Source organism: Rhodofomes roseus (assembly GCF_022264815.1).
Source record: "Rhodofomes roseus strain CIRM-BRFM 1785 chromosome Unknown C8Q71scaffold_15, whole genome shotgun sequence".
In the NCBI taxonomy this organism is placed as follows: Eukaryota; Fungi; Basidiomycota; class Agaricomycetes; order Polyporales; family Fomitopsidaceae; genus Rhodofomes; species Rhodofomes roseus.
In genome coordinates, this window is record NW_025952971.1 from 315,103 (window position 1) to 341,858 (window position 26,756).

The 26,756-nt window shown below is 57.4% G+C and overlaps 9 protein-coding genes across 9 annotated transcripts; 5 read left to right on the top strand and 4 right to left on the bottom strand.

The window, feature by feature from the left end:
• Positions 1–196: 196 nt before the first annotated feature.
• C8Q71DRAFT_768981 (leucine-tRNA ligase) lies at positions 197–5,146 on the top strand. Its single transcript, XM_047924270.1, has 9 exons — positions 197–671; positions 1,405–1,680; positions 1,732–2,072; positions 2,121–2,376; positions 2,426–2,895; positions 2,945–3,626; positions 3,682–3,794; positions 3,845–4,397; positions 4,449–5,146. Exons 1-9 carry the CDS (start codon positions 336–338, stop codon positions 4,680–4,682), a joined length of 3,261 nt encoding a protein of 1,086 aa, XP_047776996.1. The 5' UTR covers positions 197–335; the 3' UTR covers positions 4,683–5,146.
• C8Q71DRAFT_143116 (Oxysterol-binding protein) lies at positions 4,796–7,528 on the bottom strand. Its single transcript, XM_047916567.1, has 11 exons — positions 7,375–7,528; positions 7,236–7,282; positions 7,091–7,173; positions 6,186–6,277; positions 6,079–6,134; positions 6,006–6,029; positions 5,794–5,954; positions 5,556–5,740; positions 5,204–5,500; positions 5,054–5,144; positions 4,796–4,994 (listed from the first exon to the last, which is right to left on the bottom strand). The coding sequence occupies exons 1-11, from the start codon at positions 7,408–7,410 to the stop codon at positions 4,909–4,911; spliced, it is 1,158 nt and encodes a 385-aa protein (XP_047776997.1). The 5' UTR covers positions 7,411–7,528; the 3' UTR covers positions 4,796–4,908.
• A 507-nt stretch (positions 7,529–8,035) lies between these two features.
• C8Q71DRAFT_768990 (high mobility group box domain-containing protein) lies at positions 8,036–9,698 on the top strand. The gene is made up of 6 exons (XM_047924271.1): positions 8,036–8,150; positions 8,373–8,402; positions 8,499–8,646; positions 8,737–8,795; positions 9,197–9,259; positions 9,312–9,698. Exons 2-6 carry the CDS (start codon positions 8,373–8,375, stop codon positions 9,363–9,365), a joined length of 354 nt encoding a protein of 117 aa, XP_047776998.1. The 5' UTR covers positions 8,036–8,150; the 3' UTR covers positions 9,366–9,698.
• An 812-nt stretch (positions 9,699–10,510) lies between these two features.
• Positions 10,511–12,606, top strand: C8Q71DRAFT_711329 (uncharacterized protein; the record flags this gene model as incomplete). Its single annotated transcript, XM_047920801.1, has 3 exons — positions 10,511–11,516; positions 11,571–11,770; positions 11,827–12,606. 3 exons carry the CDS (start codon positions 10,511–10,513, stop codon positions 12,604–12,606), a joined length of 1,986 nt encoding a protein of 661 aa, XP_047776999.1.
• Positions 12,607–14,445: 1,839 nt separating this feature from the next.
• C8Q71DRAFT_769024 (uncharacterized protein) lies at positions 14,446–17,935 on the top strand. Its single transcript, XM_047924272.1, has 2 exons — positions 14,446–14,689; positions 15,800–17,935. The coding sequence occupies exons 1-2, from the start codon at positions 14,510–14,512 to the stop codon at positions 17,663–17,665; spliced, it is 2,046 nt and encodes a 681-aa protein (XP_047777000.1). The 5' UTR covers positions 14,446–14,509; the 3' UTR covers positions 17,666–17,935.
• Positions 17,936–18,275: 340 nt separating this feature from the next.
• Positions 18,276–20,687, bottom strand: C8Q71DRAFT_143497 (concanavalin A-like lectin/glucanase domain-containing protein). Its single transcript, XM_047916569.1, has 5 exons — positions 20,299–20,687; positions 19,712–19,839; positions 19,493–19,573; positions 19,058–19,252; positions 18,276–19,008 (listed from the first exon to the last, which is right to left on the bottom strand). Exons 1-5 carry the CDS (start codon positions 20,441–20,443, stop codon positions 18,382–18,384), a joined length of 1,176 nt encoding a protein of 391 aa, XP_047777001.1. The 5' UTR covers positions 20,444–20,687; the 3' UTR covers positions 18,276–18,381.
• Positions 20,688–20,697: 10 nt separating this feature from the next.
• Positions 20,698–21,634, top strand: C8Q71DRAFT_143536 (uncharacterized protein). The gene is made up of 2 exons (XM_047916570.1): positions 20,698–21,133; positions 21,194–21,634. Exons 1-2 carry the CDS (start codon positions 20,956–20,958, stop codon positions 21,538–21,540), a joined length of 525 nt encoding a protein of 174 aa, XP_047777002.1. The 5' UTR covers positions 20,698–20,955; the 3' UTR covers positions 21,541–21,634.
• A 60-nt stretch (positions 21,635–21,694) lies between these two features.
• Positions 21,695–23,601, bottom strand: C8Q71DRAFT_143340 (uncharacterized protein). The gene is made up of 8 exons (XM_047916568.1): positions 23,376–23,601; positions 23,108–23,319; positions 22,955–23,050; positions 22,762–22,900; positions 22,505–22,696; positions 22,232–22,449; positions 21,932–22,165; positions 21,695–21,834 (listed from the first exon to the last, which is right to left on the bottom strand). Exons 1-7 carry the CDS (start codon positions 23,413–23,415, stop codon positions 21,947–21,949), a joined length of 1,116 nt encoding a protein of 371 aa, XP_047777003.1. The 5' UTR covers positions 23,416–23,601; the 3' UTR covers positions 21,695–21,834; positions 21,932–21,946.
• A 1,423-nt stretch (positions 23,602–25,024) lies between these two features.
• Positions 25,025–26,753, bottom strand: C8Q71DRAFT_769072 (uncharacterized protein). The gene is made up of 7 exons (XM_047924273.1): positions 26,514–26,753; positions 26,260–26,456; positions 26,105–26,200; positions 25,899–26,049; positions 25,644–25,835; positions 25,371–25,588; positions 25,025–25,315 (listed from the first exon to the last, which is right to left on the bottom strand). Exons 1-7 carry the CDS (start codon positions 26,551–26,553, stop codon positions 25,100–25,102), a joined length of 1,110 nt encoding a protein of 369 aa, XP_047777004.1. The 5' UTR covers positions 26,554–26,753; the 3' UTR covers positions 25,025–25,099.
• Positions 26,754–26,756: the final 3 nt, after the last annotated feature.

The following is a 26,756-nucleotide window of genomic DNA, read 5'->3' on the forward strand; positions in this document are numbered from 1 at the left end:
CGCGATGAGAGATGTCAGAGGATGTAAGCGCCTTGAACGCGACCTCGACGCGAACCTCGACGCGACGTCGCGATCATATCACGTGGGTGGCACAAAGCCACACAAGCGGTGTCATCAGGCCTAAGTATCTCCAAAGGACCCCGGACAGTGCCTCCTACACCAATTTCCGGACAACGCGAAAAAGCGCGTTTACGTTGCTCATGACTCGAGTATAACTTTGGCTCTATCGATTGGGATTCAAAGGCTTGTTCTCAAGAGGCTTGTTCACCATTCTTTCTCTCTGGCGACGTGCTGCACGTCTTACTCGTCTGACGAGTTGTAACACTACGCGCACTATGGCCTCGTCAGCGACCATCGAACTCGCCCAGACGGGCAAGCGCGACCTGCTCATCTCGCTGGAGAAGAAATACCAGGAACGGTGGCAACGCGAACGTCTCTTCGAGGCCAATGCACCGACACCAGAGGAGACAGCAGGGCTCTCGCAGGCCGAAATCAGGGAGAAGTACCCCAAGTGGTTTGGCAACTTCCCCTACCCGTACATGAACGGCTCCCTGCATCTCGGACACGCGTTCTCAATATCGAAAATCGAATTCTCTGCTGGGTACCACCGCCTACTGGGCAAGAGAGTCCTCTTCCCTCTTGGTTTTCACTGTACGGGCATGCCCATAAAGGTACGTGACGTGCTCTACTTGTAGTCGATCTAGGACAGACGGTGAGCCACCACCCGCCGACGGGATCGGTTGGTCGGATGTGCTGGTGGCAGTGGGGAAGCAACGACCACCGTAGCTGAAGTCGAAGTCCTGGCTTTACTGCCAAGAGCGAAAGCAGTGGAATTCGCCTGAAGAGGAGTGGGGCCAGTCGAAGTGGCGGATTTCAGAAATGAGAGTCTCTTCTTGAGGCACGCACTAGCCGAGGCACTAGAGACAAGGGCGTCATCAGGGAATGTAGTTGAACTCCTCGTAATGCATGCAGTACTTTCCCGGACTTGATGCGCATTTCAAGGGGATCATGCATCACTAGGAAGTCACTACTATCTCTGTCCAACTTGCTCCTGTCATGTCTTCAAAGACAGTGCAGGATATGCGGTAGAGCGTTCTTGAGGGCGCTGATCCATCTTGGACCTGAACATGTCGTGGAACAAATGAGTGGGTCTTGACGTGTGAACCATTCACATCCGGGATCTGCGGTATCGAAGGTAGTGTCATACCGAACCTTCGGGGCAAGACCTTGTCACTGTAGTGCATCATTGCGCCTCTTCCCGGCTGCGACGCGATCTAGGTAGCACTCGCCGAGTGTCGTTTTCGTCAGCCAACTGAACGACACTCGGCGAGGCCTTCTGTGCTGCCATCTCCACTTTCGTCGCTTTGCTGACAACCATATACCGTCGACTAACGTCGGATGCAGGCAGCCTCGGACAAGATCACGCGAGAAATCGAATTGTTTGGACCCGATTTCTCCGGATTCAAGCCTGACGAAGAGCCCCCCGCCGAGGAGGTGACGAACATCTCGTCTGTGACACCAAAAACCGTCGACAAGGCCAAGAAGGGCAAGGTAGCGGCCAAGGCCACCGGCTTGCAGTACCAATTCCAGATTATGGAGTCGATGGGCATTCCTCGCGAGGAGATCTACAAGTTCGCGGACCCGTACTACTGGCCGAAGTACTTCCCGCCAATCTGCATGGTGAGTTGGCAGTCGAAGATGACAGCTCGCATGTGACTGACACTCTTACAGGCAGACAACGATGCTTTCGGCTCGCGAATCGACTGGCGGCGCTCGTTCATCACGACGGACGCGAACCCATACTATGACAGCTTCGTGCGCTGGCAGATGAACGCCCTATACAAGACGGGTAAGGTCAAGTTCGGCGAGCGGTACACGATCTACAGCCCGAAGGACGGCCAGCCGTGCATGGACCACGACCGCTCGGAGGGTGAGGCGCTCGGCCCGCAGGAGTACACCGGCATCCGGATGGAGGTCGTCCAGTGGAGCGAGGCGGCGAAGAAGGAGATCGAGAGCAAGGTCGGCGGGCGCAAGGTCTTCCTGGTCGCGGCGACTCTGCGACCCGAGACGATGTGAGTAAAATGTGCATTGGATAACGGGTTGCACTGACTGGGTGCTAGGTATGGCCAGACGAACTGCTTTGTCGGCACAGCGATCAAGTACGGCGTCTTCGCAATCAACGACCAGGAGGCGTATGTCTGCACATATCGTGCCGCGCGTAACATGGCGTACCAGGGCATCATGGCCGTCCATGGACAGCTCAACCAACTGGCCGAGGTCGAGGGCACCGCACTCGTGGGCACGAAGATCCAGGCGCCGTTCTCGGTCTACCCCGAGGTGTACGTGCTCCCGATGGAGAACGTCCTCGCGACGAAGGTGAGTAGGAGCCTACTGAATACTATAACCGAGCTAAGTGTGTCCATAGGGAACCGGTGTGGTCACGTCCGTGCCGTCCGACTCGCCTGACGACTACACGACGTTCACGGATCTGCGCAAGAAGGCCGAGTTCTACAAGATTGATCCCTCGTGGGTCGCATTCGAGCCCGTGCCGGTTCTCTCGACGCCCGCGTACGGCGACATGACCGCCGCAGCGCTGGTCAAGAAGCTCAAGATCCAGTCGCAGAAGGACATCAAGCAGCTCGCAGAGGCGAAGGAGATTGCTTACAAGGAGGGCTTCTACAACGGCATGATGGTCATTGGCGAGTTCAAGGGCTTGCCGGTGCAGGAAGCCAAGACGAAGGTTCGGGACAGCATGATCGAGAAGGGCCTTGCGTTCGCATATGCCGAGCCCGAGGGCATGGTCGTATCGCGCAGCTCGGACGAGTGTGTTGTCGCGTTGATGGACCAGTGGTACTTGGACTACGGAGAGCCTACGTGGCGGGCTCAGGCCGACAAGTACGTATCGTTCTTCGTCGAAACCGCATTTGGCTCACAGTACTTGCAGGGTGCTCGCCAAGATGGAGACCTACCACCAGGAGACCCGAAACGCATTCGAGGGCGTCCTCGCTTGGCTCAACAAGTGGGCGTGCGCTCGTTCGTACGGTCTCGGCTCCAAGTTGCCCTGGGATCCGACCTTCCTCGTCGAGAGTCTGAGCGATTCCACGATCTACATGGCCTACTACCCAATCGTGCACTTCCTCCAGGGCAACACCGACGGCAGCAAGCGCGGCACGCTCGATATCACCCCAGAGCAGATGACCGACGAGGTCTGGGAGTACCTCTACCGCAACGGCCCCTGGCCTGACCCGGCGCCCGTGGAGAAGGAGAAGATCGACATCATGAAGCACGAGTACGAGTACTTCTACCCCTTCGAGGTCCGCTCGTCTGGCAAGGACCTGATCCCGAACAACCTCACGTTCTGTCTGTATAACCACGCCGCACTATTCCCCGAGGACAAGTGGCCACTGTCGATGCGGACAAATGGACACTTGATGGTCAACGGGCAGAAGATGTCGAAGAGCAAGGGCAACGCGATGACGATGCGCCAGTGCGTGGAGAAGTTCGGTGCGGACGCGGCGCGGCTATGTCTTGCGGATGCTGGCGATGGTATCGAGGACGCCAACTTCGACGAGAAGACGGCGAATGCCAACATCCTGCGCCTGCACACGCTGATTGCGTGGTGTGAGGTAAGTCGAATGTCTGCTCCGTAGCATTCACGTGATCTAACCAAGACCTTTGCAGGAGATGACTACGGACCAGTCTAAGTTGCGCAAGGGCGAGCGGAATTACCACGATCGTGTGTTCGAAGAGGAAATCCTCAATTTCGTCAACATCACGAAACGATGTTACGAGGAGTAAGTATCTGCAGCTCCGTGTTGGAACGCAGAAGCTGATATCGGTGCAGGATGCAGTACAAGGACGCTCTCAAGTACGGCTTCTACGAGCTCCAGTCTACTCGTGACTGGTACCGTGAGGTCACTGGCGACGTCGGCATGCACGCAGAACTGCTTGCCTGGTGGATTCGCGTCGCCGTCCTCGTCGTCTCGCCCATCGCACCCCACTTCTCCGAGCACATCTGGACGGCCGTCCTCAAGGAGCCGCAGTCCGTGCAGCTCGCGCGCTGGCCCGAGTCCAGGGCAACGGACCAGTCCATCCTGGACGCCGCCCAGTACATGCGGGGCACCATCAAGACCATGCGTGACGCCGAGCTCAGCCTCCTCAAGAAGCTGAACAAGGGCAGGCAGGGCCAGGCGGCGTACGACCCCAGCAAGCCGCGTGCCGTCCGCGTCTACGTCACGAACGACTACCCCGAGTGGCAGAACAAGTGCGTGGAGGCGGTGAAGGAGGCGTACGCGCCCGAGGCGGACAAGGTCGACGACGCGAAGGTCCGCGAGCTCCTGATGAAGAGCGGTCTGATCAAGGACAAGCGCGCCATGCCCTTCGTGCAGCTATTCAAAGTAAGTCCGAGCCACGAGAACTTGTTGAGCAGCAGGCTGACCATTCAACAGAGAAAGATGGCCCAGTTCGGTGCTCAGCAGGCCTTCAACCGTAGACTGCCTTTCCCGGAGGTCCAGGTGCTCACGGAGATCCTCCCCTATCTGAAGAAGACCCTGGACCTCGTCGACGCGGAGATCTACACGACTGAGGAGGCGCTGGCGAAGGCGGGAGAGAAGGGATTCAACAAGACGATCATTGAGAGTGCAGAGCCCGGAAACCCTGCTTTCGAATATCGTAACGTATAGAAACTGGTACATATAGATGTAGGATACACTAATTTTGCTGTCGAACAATCGCATGAAACAAAGACGTATGCTCAGATATACCTGGTGGCCTGGCAGGAGCAGATGATCGCACTGGTGATGGTATACAAGATAATGCATTAACGAGAAGTACACATCTACTATATACGAACTATCCGACCACGCTCGCGCGAATGATACAGCCTTGTCCTGTGTGTGCACCAGTCCATCACGATGCAGGAGCGTAGTTGTGTCTGTAGATGTATGCGTCCTCCGTTGGCGGGTTTGCCTTGAACAGCTTGCCCAGGCGCTCGTCTGAGAAGACGACGTCGGCAGGTCAGAATACAACCACGAGCAATGAGCAGCGTACTCACAGGTCGGGTCAGAGTCAATGTGGTCAAAGTACTTGAGCTGCCACGTCGTCCCAGCAGCAGCCTCATCTTTCCTCCGCTGCCTCTGCTCATTCTGCAGCGCCAAAAATCAGCCCACCTCGCTCCATCATAACCAGAGCGCATACAACACACCTCGATCTTGCTCTTCTCCCTGCTCGCCGTCTCAAAGTCGCCGTCCCGGATGCCCTTCGCAACCCAGCGCCAGAGGCGCCTGCTCTCCCACTCGTCCTGCTCCTCGACCTCGCGCACGGTGACCTCCTCCTTGGGGCCCGTCACGTCCGTGAACGCCGCGCCCGTGTGCACGTTCTTGCTCGTCTGGTGCCACGTGCCCTCGAAGACGTGCTTCGCCTGCAGCGTGCCCGGCGGCGAGAGCGCCGCCTTGAAGGAGTGCGACTTGCCCGAGAAGTAGCCCTTGCCCTTGTACTCGATCTGCGGGGGCGTCCTCAGCCGGATTGAGGTACAGAGGCGACTGCGATCAACGTACGGTGGAGAGCCAGCCGGTCGAGCTCTGGATGTAGCTCGTCTCGCTCAGCTCGATGTATGGCGAGCCGTACCACAGGCCATCGATCCGCAGGCGCGGGAGCGTGATCAGGAACTCTTCCTTCCCGCCGTCGGGCAGGTCCACGGTGAGGACCGCATGGCCGATCTGCTTGACGATGATGCTACCGCCTACACACCTTCATCAGGCAACCGCGCATTTGCCAGCGACTGTGGCGACGCACCGCTGAAGCTCGTCTTCTGTGCATTGTGGCCCTGCAGGTAGATGCCCTTCGACGGGTTCTCAATGTAGAAGGCCGTGATGGGAGGGTGGTGCGAGACCTGCTCTACGACGAGGTTAGTCTGCCCACGACCGCCGATATCTGGCCAGTATCCGGCGAATACTCTGTGCTCAGACGGTCAGTATACGCCCTCGATGTGTGGATAGTCTACTCACTCGCCAAGGACAGGGTTCAGTGGCCTTTACAACGTGTCAGCGACGATGCATTAGTGAATGCAACTCCACGTACTTCTTCTCAGAGCCGAGTTTCTCGTTGCGAGAGGTATATTGGCTCTTAAGCGTAGACTAGGGCGGCATCACTTGAAGAACCAAACAGACACGCAGATGCGAACTTACAATGAACCACTTCAATACAGCGATAGATCGCGACTCCTCATCGGTGGCGTCGGCGATCGAGGAGAACACCTCTGGCCGTTCACACCAATATGCTATATATAAAAAAGACAGCGATTAGCGTCGTGTCATACAGTAAGGACGAATATGCAGTGAGATGAGGTCCTTTGATTATGCAACAAACATCGTCGACAGAATCGATCAAACCAACGAATTCTTGGATGTTCCTCTGTTCGCTGCACCGTTCGCTGACTCGCAGATAGCATCGCCCCGTGCAACAGTTTTCCGCGCGATATAGCACGGTGCGATCGTGATTCACCGTTACTTGCCAAATTCAACAGGCATCCATGTCGACGATCGTGCTCAGATCGTTCACAAGTCTAGATGCCAGCCATATCGCATGCGCCCGAGGTCTACGAGCAGCTGTGGCTTCATTTGCCTACGACGAGGCGACAAAGAATGACCCACTCGTCTATGCACGCCGCACCTGGCCGAACCAACGAACCACGAACCACACACCGCAGCATCTGCTCGCATCCTCTGTTCGGATAGGCGAAAGACTTTGCGAAGTTGCCTTTCTGGGTAAACCAGGGAAGCATGTGCCATACAAGGCCCTGCGGCTGCCATTTAGAGCCAGACGCATGCACGGAACGAGGCGGCAATGAAGGCGCGCGAGGACCACGATGTACTACGGCATTACGGGTCCAAATGTGGGTCTACGACGCGTATTTTGCGCGAGGCCACTGGAATCGCAAGCGCAATGAGGGTCCATTGCACAGCAGTTGGAGTCGCATTTCCCCTTTTGAGGACCAGCGCCCATAACGGGGACAATCATTGACATGACGGCGATCGCGTCATACGCCGGGTAGAATCCATAGTTGGCAAGTAGGATCGGACGATGTACTCACCAGGAAACTCAGTGAGCGAGATGCCCGAGAGGATGAACGGCGGCGCGGTCAGCGACGAAAGATCGCCCGAAACGGATGCGATGCTGGAGAGCGCGCGATGGCATCGTCAGTAACCCGTCCCCGCCTGGAAACACCAACGACGTACGACTTGAGAAAGGTTGCCCAGCTGCTCTTCTGCGCTGCAGGCACGGCCTAGTGAGTTCCATCGGCCACGCGAGTTGAGACGAAACGAAAGAAGGCTAGGCATCAGACCCGGCGCGATACACACATTTGGAGCGACCTGCCTCGCCGACGACATCGCCTTTCGGGGTGTCTGTCATTATGTTCGTTGGTGTTTACGAGGGCGGTGAAACGAACGGAGTGCGGGAGATGGTGGTGGTGTGTAGGCAGGGTATACCGGAGGCGTTGGGACAGCGTGAGTGGGAGCAGGAACCGGGCGTGACTTTCGGCGCTTCCCACACGGTGACGGAGGCGACGTCGTCGCGTGTAGTATCCCACGCCACTTCCCTCGACCCTCGGGTGACGAAGTGCGATTTGCAGAAAATATTCGATTCAACGCTGGCCAGCCAGCCTTTGGGAAGAAGATGGGGTTCAAAAATCTATCGGACGTACTTATCTTTGGTGAAATAATGAGTATACATAAGTACTAAGTAACTAATCAGTCGGCATATCGAATACCAAGTCTCCGTATGTATGGAGTATTCAAATTTGTTCAAATTTGTCCCACCGTGCTAGATGCGAGAGACACCGTGTTCTACGTTCGTTGGCTCTGAACATATCTTCTAATACAGTAGGACATTAATTAACGGAAGTCCATAGAACATATTGGTCAGGGAGGATAAGCGCCGGGCGGGTGGTCTGTGCGCCAGAAAGGGGGCACGTGCGCTTACATAAGCGGTTGAACGGGTACTGGCTGCAGGCCTGCGCCAGCAGCCAGCAAGCCCTCCCACCACAGCGTGCAGAGGCCTCAGCCTGTACCTCCCTGCGCCTAAGGCCCAGCCGCTACTCGCCTTTTCCCACTTTTGTCCCCACTCGCCTCCCTCAACCACCAACCACCAAGGTACGTTCCACGGCTTCAAATGCCTTATCTGATCGCTGTCCGGCGGGCGTCGTCGCGCCCGACGACGGCGGGGCGCGATGAGGGGATATATGCGCGCCGCGGCCAGACGCGTCGCGACGCGTCGGCGCGCTCCCGTGCCCGTGCCCTGCCTAGCTGCCTCATCGTTCCATCTTGCCTCTCTGTCGTTGAAAACGCGTCGCTGACGTGTTCGGTGCTGTGCAGATGCCTAAAGAGACCACGAAGGCCACCAGGGTGCGCATACACTCTGGCTTTCACGCATATATGCATGTGCTGACCTTTCTACGCCTCCCTGCGTGTGTTTTCGCGTCGGCGATGTATGCGATATAGCGCAAGGTCGCCAAGGCCGATGCTAAGGCCCCGAAGTCGAAGGCGAAGAAGGACAAGAATGCGCCGAAGCGTGCCTTGTCCGCCTACATGTTCTTCAGCCAGGACTGGCGTGAGCGTGTCAAGGCAGAGAACCCAGATGCAAGTTTCGGTGAGTCCATCGAGTATATGCGCGTCGTCGTCGCCCCACGAGCGCGTGACGCCTGCCGCATCAAACGTAAGCTGACTACGCTTGTTATAGGCGAGATTGGCAAACTCCTCGGTGCGAAGTGGAAAGAGCTCGACGAATCTGAGAAGAAGGTCAGTATCTTTCGCTCTCACTGTCGAGCGTGTCGTTGGCTGGTTGGTCACTTCCGGCGGCCGAGTCGGCGCGTATGCACGTTCATCGCTGTTTCAGCGTGCGATGGGCTATTTCGATTGGCGTCTTATGCGCCGTAGGCGCGTTGTGCATGCGAATGCACGCCTTGAACGCGGGGTACGCTCCGTGCAGGTTAGAGTTCGGCCTGCTCAGTTCATTTAGATCACGTTCGGGTTTCACCCGGATAGCGATGCTGCCTACGTATGACTGGTGTCGATACTGTTGACGGACCGACCTACGCCTGTTAGCATTCGTCTTGTGAACGAATGTGTGACGGGCAGTATCGACTCACAGACCTTGTTATCCTCATACCGACATACTGATGCTAACTACTCGTCACCAGCCATATATCGAACAGGCTGCTCGGGACAAGGCACGCGCAGAGCAGGAGAAGGCCGATTACGATGTATGTCCTCTCCTGAGCTGTGATTTGCTCTTGTGCTAACGTCACACCCAAGGGCAAAAAGGTTGACAGTGCAGGCAGCGGCGACGGTGAAGATGATGACGAGTAAACGCCCCGATACCCTTCTACCCTACCCCACGCGCTAGACCCCCGTCTTCGATTTTCGCCACTCCAGCCCTTGACCCGACTCGCACTTGTCTCTCCTGACTGTGACTTAACCTAAAACGCAACTTGACTCTTCGGTTTCGCCTTCCGTGATGTGTGTACTATATGTATCGTGTTGGCTCCCGTCCCCCTAGTTCGTTTCGTCGCTCTCCGCTGCTCGGCTATGTTACAGTCCTTCGATGTCCACATGCTGTATCTCCCGACGTGTATTGTACTGGACGGTGGCGGCTGCCTCGTTTACATACCGCGTATTTATTCATGTGTATATCAAGCCGTGTCCAGCGTGCGTCCGTCTTTTGTGTCTGAGGTATAATGCAACCATGCAACCAGTCGTATCGCTGATGAGCGAGTAGAACAGCGGGTGGTTGGTGGCGACGAGCACGAGACAATGGGATTTGGCCCTTCCATCTGAACGTTGCATCGTTGCATAGTTCTTGTTGGCCATAGCATACGCTGCCCACAGGTCCCTACATAACCCACCTACAGAGGTATCGCGACGGTAGCATACGCTGTTCACACGTCCCCGTCCTACCACAAGAGCTGAACAACATCATATCAAGCCTTTTGTCTCGAAAACAATCATATCCGAACTCGAAGAAGTTGGTGAGCGCCAACGGTCCTCCATGTGATTTGGTTATAACAGTGGCGTACTGGCATACGGTGCCACCGTACTGACCTGAAATACCGCGACAGACTCGAGACATCGCTAAGAAACACGATGTCTTTCATAACTTTCGACGAAGCCAGCTTCGAGCCGTACAACAGCAATCCCGAGTACTTCTATAACTGGAAGGTCAAGACCGAGGACAGGTTCATCGTTGACAGGAAGGTCCGCGGAAGCTTCGCCGACTACCTTCGGATGCACGTACCATCGTCCGTGCCGTACCAGCCACCCGAGAGGATGCCCGAATATCTCTTCGCTGCCTCAAGGCTAGTCATGGACCCGCGCGATAAGTGCGAACCTCTGGTGCGTCCGTGCTGAATGTGCTGTGGCGGGGAAGTGCTGATGACGCTTGGCAGACTCAAGCCTTCAACGTGCTCACCAGTGACTTCCCGCCATCGAAGCGTCTTCACTTCCTCAACTTGCACATGCTCCAGCTTCGATTCCCGTACGAGCCCTTCTTCGAGAAGAACCCCCGGGGCAACTTGCTCGTCAAACCGGACGTAGTGGCGTTGATACCTGGTCAAGATAAAACGAGGGGGGACCAACCCGATGTGTGGAGCAACTTCTCGCTGTCCATAGACGTGCGGGCCATGTCCTCTCCGGACCACACTTCGATCGTCGCGGCGGGGGACCCCGAGGCGGTGCGGACGCGGATGCGGCTCATGCGCATGGCGGGGCACCACCTCAGCGAGCACAACGCGCTCTGCTCGTTCGTTCTGTCCGTGCGCGGCTCGCAGATGCAAGTCTATCGCTTCGACCGCGTGGCGTGCATCGTGTCGCCTGCGTTCGATTATACTGCCGACCCGGACCTGCTGCGACAGTTCCTGTGGGCGTTCGTCCATCCCGCAAAGGGCACAGCGTTCTTCGGGTTGGACGAGTACATGGCCTCGGCGACGGAGGCGGATATGCGCTGGGCGACGGAGGTATCCGGAGACGCGTGGCGCGAAAGCGACGTTGACTATAACAGATGGATCAGGATACCATCAGAGGACTCGGAGGAGCCTGAGATGGAGTTCCTCACCTTGCGGCTACGATGCAGGGGGGAGACGCTCTACTCCGGGGTGACCACCGTGTGGGAGGCCCTCAAGCGGGGCGACTCCAGTGGCAACCGGTACATCATCAAGGATACCTGGCAGCCCGTGAATGTGGAAGAGGAGAGGCACTTCTATGAGCGGATCCTACGGTGCAACCAGGACTTACGCGATCAGCCGTTCGGTGTCGCCGGGTATGTACGCGGGGTGAACTACGGTTTGCTTGTCGGCTCGGGCGCTGGCTCCCTGCACCGCACCATGAGTGCGCGTCTTCGTGGAAGATGGGGTGGTGCAGAAGAGCGCAATCATGTGCGTATCGTTGTGGACACCGTGGGCAAAACCCTTCGTCACTTCGAGCATTCGAGGGACCTCATGGAGGCCATCCGCGACGCCATCAGAGGTCAGTTCTCCGTTACTGTGCGGCAACGTACGCTTGACCGAATTCGTCGTGCAGGCCATCTCGTCGCCTACAAAGCTGGTGTCCTGCACGGTGACATCAGCGAAGGAAACATCCTCATGGCAAAGGGTAAACCCTTCAAAGGGTTCATCCACGACTTCGACCTCAGCGCTTGGATAGACAGCACCGCAGACGGGGGCCTGGAGGTGCCTATAGACAAGCTAACCGCATCTGTTTGGCAGCGGAAACCACTTATGGTGAGTGCGTTGATATAGGAAGCACGAATGACACGCACCGATGATCGATTGCCCAGGGCACGCCGCGGTTCATGGCCATCGAGCTCCTCGAGTCGCTAAAGGACGGGGCCCTCGCGCGCACAGCCAGCTTCGACCTCCAGGGCTTCTACTGGCTCGCGCTCCGCGAAGTCATCTGCTACACGAACTACTACGTCGGGGACGCGGATGAGGTTGCGCACGAGCTGTTCACGGGCGCGTACACGGAGATGACGAAGAACAAGCGCAAGTGGCTCAGCAAGGACACGCGCTCGCTCTTCACCGGGAACCCGCCGCTTGTCTTCCTCCTGGGTCGCCTGCAGGACCTCGTCGTGCAGAGCGTCCCCGGGCACGGGAACTCAAGCCTCGTTCGCCTGACACACGAAGCGGTCCTGGCTGTCTTTGACGAGGCACTGGCGATGGACGGCTGGCGGGATAACGACCGCGCGAAGCCCATGGATGCGAGGCGGAGACTGGGCGCGCCCGTAGTCGCCGGCGCGGGACCGAAGGGGCTTCGTCACACGGAGCCATTACCCCAGGAGAGAGAAGGACGTAGAGACGATCTAAAACGCAAACGGGTGCGCGAGGAGGACAACGAAGGGGGACCGTCCTCGCCATCGAAGCGGCGGAGGCGCTCTGGAGCCGGTCGGAAGAAGGACAAGGCCCCCGCTGGACGTCCCAGGGCGGCGAACTCTGGACCCGCCCCGAGGCCGCGAGGGGGAGGGAATCCCCAGAACGATAGACCGGACGCCATGCAACTAATGACGAGAATCATGCCTGATCGGGTGTGCGGAATGTGGATGAGTTTGCTGCGGCGTTGAAGGGCGGAGCGGTAAGGGAGTATCCATGGGCTCGTCAAGTTCGCCAGTCTCGCCGACAGTGGAGAGTGGGCCGAGAGACCGCGCTAGGAGTCATTGAACGTCCAGCCGCGGCGATGAAGAGAGCTGGACCAGCGGACCTTGCGCTTCGCGGGGTCGAGGAGGGTAGCATACAAAAGGCATGGGCTGGGGGAGGCAGGAGCCAGGTCACGATAGTCGTATCGAGAGCTAGAAGGGCGTGACCGTCTAGACGAAGTCCATAGCGATAATGCGCTCGGACGTGTTGTTGTAGTTGTCGAAGTGATATCCTGGGCGTTGGGTCCGCTACTTTGAGGCAGAATACCCGCGTCCATTCTTGGATTGGAACGCGATGTGCATGATGAGAAGCTAGAAGAGAGAACGTGGGGATGGGACAATTCGGGACTCTGTAGTAGTGTGTGAGTCGTGCGCAGAGCGATTTGTTTGTTTGTTGTGTCCCTTTAGGGTCACTATGGGCGAATCCCTACAGAGACACCCTGAGATCGACCGTCCTGTTCCTTCCTCTTCCTCTCCTCCCCTGCGCATGTCCACGCAGGGCGAATACGGTGTCTACAATCGTAGACTCCTTGGCCAGAGGCAAACATCGGACGTTGCGAGTGGACGGTAAGGCTCTTGAGACGGTCGAACATTGCTCGTGATACATATAGGGCGAGGTACAACAGACGGCCATGGCGACTCGGTATGCAATGAGAGGAAATGAGGAGAGCGAGGCGGGTGCCTGGCTCCATGTCGAGAGGAGGAAGAATAATCAGCAGTTGAAGACATTTCCGTCCGGTTGACATCAATCGTGGTTCCGTTCAGGAAGCTGGCAGACGTACCTTTGAGCGGTATTATCGCGCGATATTCAAGCCGCCAGCGTTCGTCCGAAGGCGCTGACAGTGATGGGGAAACATAACCGCGCGGGCAAATCAAGGCTATCGAGCGTCCTTGATTGCTAACCGTGGAGGAGGACGGCGGCTGTGAGGCTACAATGACCATTCGGAATTTATCGACGAGCAGAACGTCCGTTCAGTCCAGTCTAGTCAGCAGGCACGCGCTTTAGTCCTGTTCAGCCCCTGGACCCATAATCCGCGTCAGCACTGTATGCTAAGCAGACGGTAATCACAAATGACCCCTACGGAGCGGGGCAGCCGAGTGAATCATATGCACAACATACGCGGGTGAACGCGGTATGTTGTCCCGAGTTTCGATCTTTTGAGGAGACAACAACAGCCTGAGGACGTTGCGGAAATGCATCGCATTTGATGGTCAAACAGCGGAAGCCTCGTAGGACCACGGCGGGACACACTGAGACTCTGCTCGACGACGACATTGCTTCCCGCAGCCGCGCCGATCGATAATTAATCCGTCGCCAAGCCCCGCACGCAGAGGGGCCACACAGCGGATCTCGAAGTCGAGAGCAACCATGTCGGGATCGAGATACACTGCTAAAATTGCACCGCTCCTGGCGACGACTCGAGTCAGGAGTCGCTACAGGAGGCTACAGGTCAGCTAGTGCTCTAAGAAAGGAGTGAAATTTCTGGCTAGCCCGGGAGATTCAGATTTTAGAGATCTGCATCACTCACCGCAAGTACACGAGACGAACTGACTTCCCTTGAATGCGGGGCAGAGCTGAGACTGCGGCGTACAGGTCGAATTGTTGAGCAGTCTGCGGATGCGAAGCTCGGTGTTGGGAAAGTGACGAGAACCACTTGAAAACCACATGTCTGCGCGGGATGGAAACTATCGAGTGGGAAAGTTGCCATATATGGGAGGATGCATTTCATGACGCCCGCGTCGCTCGCCCTGCACCTCGAACACTTTAAGGCTCCTGCCTGATCAATGTCTGGTCCTGCCCTCGTCCTCCTCCTCGTCCTCCGAACCTGCCATGTTTCAGACCATCTCCTCCTTCCTACCATCTACCCTCCAGCTCAGTAATGACAAGGCCGCACAGGTCACGGCGGACGCCGCGAAACCCCAGGAGGCCCCACAGTCCGAGCCCACTACAGCCATGCAGCGCGCCGCGGAGGAGCAGGCAGTGAAGAGGCAGAAGGAGCGCAAGAATGAGGTGAATATTATGTCCCTGACCTGCTGGATCTGAATAAGTCTGCGTCTGTGGGCAATGGGTTTGCTCTGACAGGTTTCTCTCGGGCATGGTAACCGTCTGGCCATTGTCCGTAGCGATGGCCGACCATCGTCTCAAAGACGTCGCGACTGTGTCTACGACCTCGTTAGGCTTATGCGACCGCCGTTGGGAAAGCTGTGCTACTATCCATGCCCCTCGAGTCGTGTTCCCGGCACCTACGCCTCCACACCACTCGCTGATACCATCGTCATCGAGCGATGCTTGTGCGGCGCGTACCCTGTCATCTGCTTGGCGCGGACTGCATCTGACCGTCACGTTGGCCTCGGCGGTGTCCAGCCTTCATCGCTGAGCGGTCGTGCTTCCTTGGCCGCCCTCATCGGCGCGCTCACTTATGTCTTGCTCCCATTGCATTCCGTCGCGCCACCGTGTATTTGACATGACGCAGGCACAGCGCGAGTGCACTCGCCCCCATGGAACTGCACAGTCTAATTCTGTGTGGCATCGCGGACCTTCTTGCAGAGCACTCCCACGGTGAGCTTGCGAAGTGCAGAAGTAATCTCCTGCGGTGCCGAAGCACGCGTGCGCCCCCTGGCATACCCACGATATCAGCGCGGCGAGAAAGGTGGTGGTGCTCAGTCCCATGGGGAGAGGAAACGAGCGCGTCCTCTCGGCCGTGGGGCATGTGACCCTCGCGCTGCTGTCTCTTGGTGATCAATCGTGGTGTCGCAATGGACACAAGCTATGGGGATGACGATATTTCGACATTCCTACCCAGATTATCCTTTGCATTGCTCTTTGGCTCGAGGCACTGATGTGCTGCTTGTCTCGGTCAAGGATGGCGTCTAGTTTCAGCGTCATGTTTGGGTAACCTGCCAAACGTCTGCCGTAATGGCACTGCACTTCTTTGTGATTTGTCAATGTGTCAGGCAATGCCCGCAAGAAACTGTTGATTCTGCGCCTCGGCATCTCTTCCATACATCACTGCGTAAATGGATCGAAACCTTATCCGCAGCCTTACAATGACCTGTCCTCCGCATTCTTTCCCCCACTATCCTTGTCTGCGCAATTCTGACAACAATGGTTTGTTCGCAGTCTTTCATAGTTGTCCGCCCACCACCGTCGAAGTCCAATCATCCCCTCAACCTCCAAGTTCAGCTCGTACCCCCAAGTAACAAGGATAAAGAGGGCCGGTCCAGTCGACCGAGCAGTCGACATTCGATGGACTCTACCGTCGACAGTGAAGTCTCGCTTTCACGAACACCCTCCAATCGATCTGAAGCATCACTGTACTCATCCTACTCCTCTACCGGCTCCCTTTCGACGCTGGGTTCGACATCCTCAACATCTTCCGGCCGCCGCATGATTATCCCACTTTACAACCTCCAGGCACACAACGTGATGCAGAACGTGATCGTGGACGCAGGAACCGATGCGAAGATCGCAAAGTTCATGAAGCGTGGGTTGGAGGTGATCGGCCTTGCAGTGCTTGAGCCGATCGAGGTGTGGAGCGGGGGTTCGCTCGACAACGACGGGCGACCGCGGATGAGCCTCGACTATGCTCAGGGGCTTCTTCCCCCAGGATCGAATACGCCGACGTCGTCGTCCGCCGCGTCGCTCGCTTCGGAGAGCACGCATGATCCCCCCGCACCAGTGCCTATTCCCGCACCAGTGGCGACACCGGCATCGATTAGCTCGTCGAGCGGGCGACCCGGCACGCCGCGCAAGTTTTTCGGCAAGCTGTTCAGCGGCAAGAAGAAGGACACGTCGTCCGTCGGCGGGCCCACTCCGCCGGTCACCCCGACATCACCCATCCCGCAGCTTTCGATGGATCCGAGGGTCTCGAAGCGCTCGTCCCTCCTCTCCGCCCACGGGCACCCCGTCCTCCCCAGCGTATCACCAGAGTTCCCGCTGCAGCCGCCCGTGCTGGGGATCCAGCCGACGCTCCGGTCGCCTGTGGTGCCCCCGCGCGGCCGGCCGTACAAGTACGTGTGGGTCGTGCGGAAGTGGCTCAAGGGCGAGCCGGAGAGCATGCTCGGCGGGATGCGTGATCGGTTTGATGTAGTGCGCTCGTCGACGCTCGCGCCCTCCGGCGGGATCGAGGCGAATGTGGAGGTGCGGCTCGAGTGGACTCGGGGGAAGAAGCGCGCTGGGGAGGGCGAGCGGCTCGTACGGAAAGGGAGCAGACGGAGGAGCGTCGGTGCGGGCTCGTCCGCGATGCCGTCGTTGCAGCAGCCGCAGACGCCGGTCACGCCGATCACACCGGTGACTGCAGGCTTTGTCCCGTCGCGGAAGAACCGGACGCGCTCACCAGGCGACGGGGGCCCTGGGGGCCGTCGGTCGATGGACTCGGTGCGCTCAGTATCGCCCGGGCCTGCGGCGAGCATCACGACGGGCGAGTCGAATACTCAGGAGAACCCAGAGGACGACGGGGAGGAGTCGGATCCAGAAGACTCGGAGACGCCATGGACGTGCACGCTCGTCGTCCGGCGACTGCACCCGATCGTGAACCCTCAGACCCCGACGCCCCGCTCACCGCTTGCGGATGAGCCCGCACAACCTCAGAGTCTACGTGTGAAGGTCGCCGCAGTCGTGCCGACGCCGCACCACCCAAAGGTCGTCGCGCTCCTGAAGGTGCCGTTCCCGCTGCCGGACGTGGAGATCGAGCACGTCGCGGTGCGGCGGCGAATTGTGACGCCCGCGGGCCTCTCGCGGCCCGCGCCTGACGCAGTGCCAGAGTCCGCAGGGAGCGGGAGCGGTCAGAAGAAGTTCTGGTCGGCCTCCGGTAAGGAAAACGGCAGCGGGAGAGCGGAGGCGGGACGCGCGTCCGGGATAGTGTTGACGGCGGAGGAGCTCAAGGACGTCGTGTCGTGTACGGGCCTCTGGCTGGTCGTCCGAGAAGGCTTTGGTGGTGTCGGGAAGGAGAGGCGGAAAGGCGATGGCTGGAGGCTGCGCGGATGAGCGCGGCGTATGAGGTTATGCAAGGGCCGATTGCGGACTAAGCAAAGGCGCGCTTGCCTGATGATGCGCATCTATATCGCGGTGTAAGGTGGAAGGGTCTCTGCGCTGTATGTTACCCATTCGGTTTTCTTGCAGGTGATACCATACCATAGTAATAGTTGGAATCTGGTTTCTTCGTTCACAGTCCCAGTGCAATGTCATTGTCCACGACAGTTTGATCATATCCAATACCACATGCTCACGCAAACGGAGCAGCATTCTCTTCGGCTTGTCATTAGCGTTCCTCCGGACGTATGTGCTGACGATGAGTACTAAGGAGTGTGTGTACAACGGTACTTCAACGTCGCACTTAGGCTGTACGCCGGGACACAAATGCAGCACAAGTGAGATATTATGGGGATTGTACCGACATCCCAAACTAGAGCATCGTATGCCGAAGTACATAGCGTTCGGACATATGTTAGCGAACCCTATGAAATGGCAGAGTATATATCAGACTGCCAATGGTATCTGTCAAGTATCGGTACGCACTTCCTCAAGACAGGTGACAGGTTCGACATCAATGTCTTCAAAGTAACGACAGTATCAGTGAAAGACCGTAGAAGTGAATACATAAAAAGTCCGGCGATTACGCGCAGTGTCAATTGTCGGAACAAGTAGTGAAGCTGGTGAAGTCTCGATGTTCCATTCTGGATACGAGACTCTCGGACCCCCGCTTACATGAGCGTCCAGGCAAACAGTGCACCCATAGTACTCGCAACCACAGCCCAGACCTTCGCCGCACCACCTAGCCTCGTCACCGCTGGCCCGGCAGCTGAGCTGCTCGACGTCGAGCTGGATGCTCCCCCGCTCACCGTCGCCGACGCGTACACGCTACTCGCGTCCACGCTCGTCGTCGTGCCGTCCGCGCTCAGGACCACGCCATTCGCGTTGAACGCCTTGATGTAGTTGATACTAAAGTACGCCGACGCGAGAGCAGTCTGGTTCCCGTTGTTGTAGACGTTTTGGAGATAGCACGAGCTCGAGTTCGCAGTGCCCTGGATGGTGCAAGTATCTTCGTACACCGTGTCCACGCCCGCCCAATCGCCGCACATCGTGATGTCGAGCACGAGCTGCTGCGGCGCGAACGCCTTCGCAATGCTGCAGTCCGTGGACGTGTAGTTCGCCGATGGCTTGCCCCAGTCGGAGATGTCGATGCTGCTCGTCGCGCTCGACACGGACGACGGCACGCTGCTCCTCGTCCAGAACCAGATCGCGATCTGCGTGTCGTCCCAGAGCGTCGCGAAGACGCCACCGCCGTTTGATGCAAAGCCTGCACCGTAGCTATTGTCCTGAGTCTCGCTCTGGTAGATGCGTAAGCTATGATTTGCGCGCATGGGGCAGGACACTCACGAATTGACAGCCGGAGGTCGCATTACAGTTGGTCGCGCCGATCGTGCCGGAGTACGTCGCGCTGCTGGATGCGTTGCAACCTGCGTCGGTATGCAATGCCATCTGGTTCGCAGTCATGCCGTTGATCCCCTCCATGATGTCGATTTCCCCGCCGTCCGGCCAGTTCTCGCCCTTCGTCCAGAAGCTAGGCCATATCTACGTCGAGGAGCGGTCAGTGCTGTGTCGAGTTGCCGTAACGTGAACCTGGACAGCAAACGAGCCCAGGAATGCCCCTGATTTACTGTGCCAGTGTGACTGCCGTAGGTGGGTGCATACTGAACACAGTAGCCGACGGACAGAGATCACCGCGATACAGCGTAGATCTCATGTCCACCTTGTTGCTCGCCGCCCGGCAGAGCGAATGCTTGTAAGTAGGAAGAAAGGAAGCAGACTTACCGAGCATCCATACGGCATATGCGATGCATCAAAGATGATGACTGAGCCAGATTCGAAGAAGTCTGAGGTGGTGATGCGGACCTGCCATAGGGAAACCTCGTGAGCAGACAAGCGCTACTTCACTGAAACCCGCTCTCGCCAAACCAGCGACCCGCCTGAATGCCCGCACAGCATCCGGCGAGATTGCCATCCGGGGAGAGGGAAGCTTTGGGAACGCACAGAGTCACGCTTGTCATCCCAGGGCACGAATGAGGTGTTGTCGACCTTGATGATTGCGGCGCCGTTGCTGTCCACGTACGCAAGCTTGCTCTCCGTCGCGTTCGTCTGGCTCACGTACTCGACGTCACCTGCGCCAAAACATAGATGTCAGCCAGGCTCGCGCAAACACAAGGGTATGGAGTTGGGTTGCGGCGCAGGATAGGAGGTGCGTGCCGTGTATGGCACGCCAAGTTCACGTACAATGAAGTAGCCGTAGAGTGATACTGCATCGCTAGAAGCACATCCACGACCTAACGAGCACTACGTGCGCCGCGCGAGCGCCAGTTAGACTGCCTCCAGTCCGGTATGCGTTACACACGAGACAGAACAGCTCTCGGACGAGGTGAGACGTCCCATCACAGACCTGTCCATCGTTGGTTGTGTCATAACGGCCACGGGCGGCTGCCTGCGTAGAGCCTGTCTAGTACGGTTGGGTTATTCTGATCTCGACCGAGATCATGTCTCGCGCGAAGACACGCCGACTCATCGACCCACAGCAACCCCATCCTGAACCCATCACCGCAGTTATAACAGGGGATGTGACGCACCGTTGGTAGTATTATCATAGTTGTCGTAAAAGACCCAGCTGTCGAAGAAGTTGGAGCCAGAGTACTCCTTGACGAGGCTGTAGCTGGTCGCCGCAAAGGCGTTGCCAGAGTAGAGAGCGGCTGCAGCGAGCACTGCGGATTTCATGGTCTCGATGGAACGGTAAACGCGCCGCAGTACGAATCAAAGCGCTGTAGGCGGGAAGGTTGGGGAAAGAAAGAGTGACTGCTGCAGCAGGAGGGGTGCCTTTGAGGCTCGTTCAGGGCAAAGGTGCGAAGTGCGATTATGCAGAGGCGCCCTGAATGAAATGTTCCTTAGACACCCTTAGGATATCTCGATCTAGACTCCGGTGAATGAGCAGGCTGCTGCAGCGCGTTGACTCGAAAACGGGGAGAACGTACAGGGTAAGTGTTGGCGCTCTTGAGCGCAGCAAGGTCCGTGCGACTGTCGGCTGCAGTGCGCAGTACAGTGGTCCGCAGGCAGATAGGAGAAATGAGCCAATACAAAGCAAGGATGAATTCAACAGAAGGGTTGCAGAGTCGTCGCGGACGTGGCAGAAGATCTTATGTATGGGGGAAGCGATGCGGCGGGACTGGGATGTCGCCGTGGCTATATAAACTGTTGGAGAGAAGACATGATGCAACCGGGGAACGTCAAGGATGCCATTCGGAGGCCAGCAAACACCACGCGACGCACAGCAGTTGCTGCGCAACACAAGGCGCGCCCGACATCGCTTCCTATCGCTATTCTCGCCTATCGGGCTCTCACCCAGACGCTGCGCCCCACAATGCACAACCTCCGCAGCGATCGTTATATATAGCCATGTCTTCTTCATTGGTGATGCCGCCAGTGCTAGCGCTGAGAGCGTACTTAGTCTGACCAAATATCTTCGGACAGTGTCTGACGCACGTACTGGAATTTCGCGCAAGTCGACATACATATATCCTCGCTGGAGTTTGATGCTAGGACCTTCGAGCTACTCCCTGTATGAAGTATCATACGTCATGACGTCCGACTCTGTCGTATGCTACTCACGTCCTCGGGTCCGAAAGAAGGAGGTAAGAATAGGACGCCGAACAAGTTGGAAAGCATCCGTTACTTATTCGCGCGCGTTAGATCTAGTGCCAGCAGCGATGACCGCGCTGTTCTCCACAGGCTGCAAGGCTCTGCATCTGGGCTTGTTAGCCCGGCCGGTTGGGTCCCTGCCTGCAGGCATTCCTCTTGAACCGAGGGCTCGAGCATGACAGAGCAACTGGACGATAGTGGAGGTTGGGACGCTGAAACCTGCCGGCTGCGCTCGAGCGACGAGCGTCGTCGAGCGTCGAGCGATGTAAGTACTGAGATAATCACGTGATATAAGCGATGTATGGCCGAGTTTGTCTGCTTCCACAGTGCGCCGTCTTTTTTCACTGCGCTCACGTACCATGGAGTCTGGACATGCCAGAGCCCCCGACACAACCGGTTTTCTTGCGTTTAGTGACACGGTGGCATCCGCAGAGACAAGCACGGCGGTTGCATCGAGCTGTGGCACGCTTCCGGTACGTATGAATCTAAAGATACAAATTTGCTCCTACGCATATGTAATGATACATGTCATGTCCTCTATGATGCTGCACCCCCGTTCATTGCCAACATTCGTGGTGCTCAGGCTCACGCCGACAAGGAGGCGAATCGCTGGAGCATCGCATCGACGCCGTAGTTCGGCGTGATGTCGACCTTGCCCTCCGCCTGCGCCTTCTTCCAGAGGAACTCCACCTCGGTCTTCAAGCCTGCGAGAATGTCCGCTACGCTGTATTTCGGCGACCATCCCAGAGCGCGCGCCCGCTCCCCCTTGCAGCGGCACGTCGACGACACCACCGAGCTCGCGAACTGCAAGTATGCCACATATCAGTAAGCTGTTCACGCTAGAATCAGTCGCGATGCAAGTAAACTGACCTCGGACTTGAAGTACTTCGAGATCTCGTCCTTCGAGAAGGAAGTTACCTCAGGCGACTTGGCGACATCGAGCTCGACGAGTGTCTGGCCGATCGCGCTGGCGATGTCGTTCCACGACAGTTCTCCATTCTCGAGGTAGTAGTAGCCCTCCCAGCCGTGGCCTACGCCAGGCGCACCAGAGATGATCTTGTCGAAGAGCAGCACGAACGTGTCCGCAACTATCGCCAGTTCGGCATCAGCACCGACGGCGTGGTATGGGCTCGGAGCACGCACCATCGTCGACGTGGACAGCAGCCCAGACGCCCTTGCCGTCGCCAACCACACCAGCCTGCTTCCGGTCGAGCGCAGGCCGCATGAGGGCTGGAGCCTGGATAGAGTTGCGATGCGCGAGGCCTGCGTCGTACAACGGGCCCGATGCCAGACCAGCAATGAGAGGTGGGCAGATAAGGTATGTCTTCACGTAGCCTATGCCGAGACGGCGGCGGTAAGCCCATGGACACCGCGGGAGAGTGAGTACTCAGTATACTCACCGGCTTCATCTGCGGCAATGGCCGCGAGGTCAACGTTGCGGTGGAGTGCAGTGGGCGGAACAGCCTTGACGTCCTCGAGGTCGAGGTCCGAGTGGTTACCCGCAGGGTCAGAAGTGAATAGGAGGATACCTGCCCCGGACTTGGAGAATACATTCAGCATACGACGCGTCAAGTATGCTCGAAGGAGGCTCACGGCGTGGATCAGAATGGGTGCAACCCCAGTAGCATCAAAGCGCGCTTTCAAGCCCTTGAGCAGCGCCGTCGTCCATGGAAGGTAGTCCGCGTCCGCCTGCCAGGTGTCTCCCGTTAGTTACTGTCGCAGGGCCCGTGGCAAACCAGCACTCACGACGGAGAACACCACGTCGGCCTTCTTACCGAGGTCCTCGATGACGGGGTAGTCCGCCTTGTCGTAGAGGGACCCGACAGCATACTTCAGCGTCGGGTTGAACTTCTTGAGCGCCTCGCCCTTCTCGGTGCTGCGCACGAGGGTGGTGATGGAGAACTCGCTCGCCTTGGGGTGGTTGAGGAGGCGGGTGAAGATACCTGCACCGAGGTAGCCTATGGAAGGGACGTCAGCTCACTGACAGGGGACAGGAGAGTGAGGAAAGACGAACCGGTCGCGCCGAGGAAGAGGATCTCAGTCTTGGGTGCCATTGGAAGTGCGGTGATAGACTGAGTTTTGCTGTGTCTGGAGATTGGAATGTCTGGAGCTGGGAGCGGTGGATGGGCTCTACACCGTCCATCTACGCCCCTTTATATATCGCTCGCATTCCAGCCCGTGTAGACCGCGGCACTAAGGTATGCGACCACTGGACTTCTAGCTCTTTCTAGCTGCCTGTGTCAGTTTCCTATTATTCAGGGGCGCGCCTAAGCAAATGATCTGTCAGATCCACGGACATCCGCGTTGTTCAAGATCAGAGGGCGGTAGTCCTGAAGTGCTCTGTACCCGACCAACGCTGAGTCAGCAGCAGCTCAATCAAGATTGTGCTGCCTTACCGCGGACTCGGACCCCTCGTTGTCTTGCACGATAGTACACTGACCAAGCGTGAGTAATCAAAACAGCTGTCGACGAGCAACCTCCGACTAGGCAGCGGGAATCCATGGGGTCCTCGAAGGACGGACATAGTTGACTGAGTAGTCACCGTTACCCCCCGGCGATCGCGACCAGCAACAAGCAGCTGGTGGCCCGTCAGTCTTCATGGTTGATTCATTGACTCGGCCGAGTTTCTGGCAAGCTGGATCCCGTCGATCGCGACTGCGTTTCGCGGATCAACCTATTCAGTGCTAACATGGTTGTTTTAAGTAACTTGTAGGCACGAGGCCCCGGGAGCGATGCGGGTATGACCTCCGACGAGAGTCGGTGCGGAGGTGTCATCATCTCGACAACGTTGTGTGAACGTCCGCCGAGTCCGTCGACGTCTGATCCGGCGAAGCGGACGAGGCCGTACAAATTGACTACTTATAGAGCCCCGTGGCTGGTACCGTTTGTGTGCGGCGATGTTGATCGCGGTACGTCTAGTACAGTATCACTCCGATCTTGCCTACTTCAGCTGATGCGAGTTTTACCAGAGACAGGCCCGGCATCAAAACATGCTTACACGCCAGGAACGTGCTGGAGGGGCTTGAAAGACTTCCCGTGCAGAGAGCGGACAAGATTATACTTCTCAAAATGCGCAAACTGCGTAAGGATCCCGGGAAGACATATATCAATAACATCGGGCTGCAGACGAAAGTCAGCTAATTCGGCCGTCATCATTCGTACCTTCAGAGCTTCATCGATAGTGGCGGACACCATGCTGCTCGAGAACAGGAACACGGCCTTGCAGCTTGCAGGGCGACAGCGAAGTAAACGAACTGCCGGTTGGTTACCTGAGACTGTCATCATGATCCTGTTGCACTACAAGTCGACCCGGTCAACTACCAGGTAAGACGTACCTTTGACTCGGGTCATACCCGTAGATGGTTGTGCCTACCAGTGAGTCGTCAATCATTCCAAGTGCTCTCAATCCTGGTTCAGCGCACCGTGTGACGGTAGCAAGCCCAACCCTCTGCGTTACAGTCCTTCCCGGCTATGATTTTGTTCTTCTGAATTCCGCTGAAGACACAACGGCCGAAGTTTGGCTTTCGGAATGTCAGGGAGTTTAAAGGCGCACTCCAAAGGGCACTTATATCTGAGGGATCCAGGTAGGCCCATTGGGTAGCGTCAAGACGCCGTCAGCATGCTTGGTGGATCCGTTTCACCATCTTGTCCATCTTGTCCGCATTGCTTAAGACAACGTATTCATTCATGAGCCTCAATCATGAGGTTGTCACTGTGACATAGCATGAACCCATTTTCTCAGCGCCGCTTGAATATACGGTCCAACATCGGTGCGTGGCTTTTCTCATACGAAAAGTCGAACCCTCCCTTCTCTTGCACCAGCTTCCACTGCATCTCAGCCTCGGGCTTGAGACTCGCCAACAAGGCTCCCTTGGTATACTTCGGCTTCCACCCAATGGTGCGCGCGCGCTCCGCGCGACAGACACAAGTTATACCGGCGTAGCCGCCTGCGGTCTGTGCTCGAAGCGATCAGCAATGCTGAAGCGGCGCGGCGTTATTGGAGACTTACGATGGAACCCCAATACTTTTCAAGTTCTTCGTCGGTCAGCGTAGTTGGCTCAGCGTCGTCTGTGAACCCAAGGCCCACGAGCGCCTCGCCGATTGCCTTGCTGGCCTCGTACCAGGTGTTGTGGCCGGTCACTCCGAAGTAGAAGCCCTCCCAGCCATGGCCAACGCTCTGCGGGTTGCTTTTTATCGCGTCCAAAAGCACCAGGTACATGTCAGCCACTGCCACAGAGATCAGTCCTACTGAGTCGTGGAGGCGCGTGCTGTGCACACTCACCATCGTCGATGTGGACATGGCCCCAGACGGACTTCCCTGGGCCGACCACACCGGCACGCTTCCTATCGAGGGAGGCCTTTATGAGCCCAGGGACGTCCTTCGAGATCGCCTTGGCGATACCAGCTTCGAAGACGGGGCCGGTAGCTATGCCGTAGATGACGCCTGGCATGATGATGTGTGTCCGTGCGTAGCCTGCCAGTGCGTGCTCAAGTCAGCAAAGTCTACGCAAATTGCGCAAACGATCAGTGACAGCACCTCCTTCGTCGGCGTGGACGACGGCGAGGTCGACGCCGCGATGAAACGCAGTCGGCTCGACCGACTTCAGCTGCCCGACGTCCAAGTCCGACCAGACTGTCTCCGCAGTATACTTCCCGTATGCCATCTCCGATATCTCACCCGTCCCAGACTACACGCGGCATGAGGATTACGGATAACAGGATTGGGACACTCGCCATACTCACGGTATGGATGAGGATGGGGAGTTCCCCGGTGCGTTCGTGGGCCTTGCGCATTCCTTTCAAGATAGCATTGATAGCAGGTAGGTCGTCAGAGCCGGCCTACGCGGTCAACCCTCCGTCAGTGTCGTAGGAACCGGCCAGCGGATATGTCAACTCACAGCGTTGATGACGACGCGCGCGCGCGAAGCGAGCAATTCCAGCTTGTCATGGTCACTGAGACTTGCGATTTCAGTCTTCACACCGAGCTTCTCCAAGAGCTTCGCCTTCTCGGGAGACCGCACAGGGGTAATAATCTCCCATGTTTTCGTCGCTGGATCCTGTAGGAGGCGGTTCAGGACAGAACCTCCGACATATCCTGGATTGGTGGTATGATGTCATTGGTAGATCGTCTGTGTGAGAGAGGTATGATTACCTGTGGCTCCGAAGAGAACAACAACCCATTTGCTCGTCATGTCTGTTCACAGCTTGCTGACCTGGATGGTGGTATCAGCAGATAGTTGTCCAGCATCGAGGTCAATGTGGGGCAAGGTACTTAACCAGCCGTGACGCGTGAGGACATGTCAACAGTATCCGGCTCGATCACCGGGGGGCTGCTATGTAAGCAAAGTGGATACGGAGCGTACTGGCCCACTCTGGCCCATGGCATGCAGGCCTC

Bases quoted from the DNA above. Each gene is read 5' to 3' on its own strand.
- C8Q71DRAFT_769024 (XM_047924272.1), top strand. From the start codon at position 14,510: ATGTTTCAGACCATCTCCTCCTTCCTACCATCTACCCTCCAGCTCAGT. The intron at 14,690-15,799 runs GTGAATATTATG...GTTTGTTCGCAG, and splicing joins AGAAGGAGCGCAAGAATGAG to TCTTTCATAGTTGTCCGCCC.
- C8Q71DRAFT_143536 (XM_047916570.1), top strand. From the start codon at position 20,956: ATGCCATTCGGAGGCCAGCAAACACCACGCGACGCACAGCAGTTGCTG. The intron at 21,134-21,193 runs GTGATGCCGCCA...ATCTTCGGACAG, and splicing joins TAGCCATGTCTTCTTCATTG to TGTCTGACGCACGTACTGGA.
- C8Q71DRAFT_143340 (XM_047916568.1), bottom strand. From the start codon at position 23,415: ATGGCACCCAAGACTGAGATCCTCTTCCTCGGCGCGACCG. The intron at 23,320-23,375 runs GTTCGTCTTTCC...TCCCTTCCATAG, and splicing joins CCTCTTCCTCGGCGCGACCG to GCTACCTCGGTGCAGGTATC. The intron at 22,901-22,954 runs GTGAGCCTCCTT...GTATTCTCCAAG, and splicing joins CACCCATTCTGATCCACGCC to TCCGGGGCAGGTATCCTCCT.
- C8Q71DRAFT_143497 (XM_047916569.1), bottom strand. From the start codon at position 20,443: ATGAAATCCGCAGTGCTCGCTGCAGCCGCTCTCTACTCTGGCAACGCC. The intron at 19,574-19,711 runs GTGCGTTCCCAA...TCCCTATGGCAG, and splicing joins GGGATGACAAGCGTGACTCT to GTCCGCATCACCACCTCAGA. The intron at 19,009-19,057 runs GTGAGTGTCCTG...CGCATCTACCAG, and splicing joins CGACCTCCGGCTGTCAATTC to AGCGAGACTCAGGACAATAG.
- C8Q71DRAFT_768990 (XM_047924271.1), top strand. From the start codon at position 8,373: ATGCCTAAAGAGACCACGAAGGCCACCAGG. The intron at 8,403-8,498 runs GTGCGCATACAC...TATGCGATATAG, and splicing joins AGACCACGAAGGCCACCAGG to CGCAAGGTCGCCAAGGCCGA. The intron at 8,796-9,196 runs GTCAGTATCTTT...ACTCGTCACCAG, and splicing joins TCGACGAATCTGAGAAGAAG to CCATATATCGAACAGGCTGC.
- C8Q71DRAFT_143116 (XM_047916567.1), bottom strand. From the start codon at position 7,410: ATGACAGACACCCCGAAAGGCGATGTCGTCGGCGAG. The intron at 5,741-5,793 runs GTGCGTCGCCAC...GAAGGTGTGTAG, and splicing joins ACAGAAGACGAGCTTCAGCG to GCGGTAGCATCATCGTCAAG. The intron at 4,995-5,053 runs GTGAGTACGCTG...TCGTCTTCTCAG, and splicing joins CATTGACTCTGACCCGACCT to ACGAGCGCCTGGGCAAGCTG.
- C8Q71DRAFT_769072 (XM_047924273.1), bottom strand. From the start codon at position 26,553: ATGACGAGCAAATGGGTTGTTGTTCTCTTCGGAGCCACAG. The intron at 25,836-25,898 runs GTGCTGTCACTG...ACGCACTGGCAG, and splicing joins CGTCCACGCCGACGAAGGAG to GCTACGCACGGACACACATC. The intron at 25,316-25,370 runs GTAAGTCTCCAA...CTTCGAGCACAG, and splicing joins AAAAGTATTGGGGTTCCATC to ACCGCAGGCGGCTACGCCGG.
- C8Q71DRAFT_768981 (XM_047924270.1), top strand. From the start codon at position 336: ATGGCCTCGTCAGCGACCATCGAACTCGCCCAGACGGGCAAGCGCGAC. The intron at 2,073-2,120 runs GTGAGTAAAATG...ACTGGGTGCTAG, and splicing joins ACTCTGCGACCCGAGACGAT to GTATGGCCAGACGAACTGCT. The intron at 3,627-3,681 runs GTAAGTCGAATG...AGACCTTTGCAG, and splicing joins CGCTGATTGCGTGGTGTGAG to GAGATGACTACGGACCAGTC.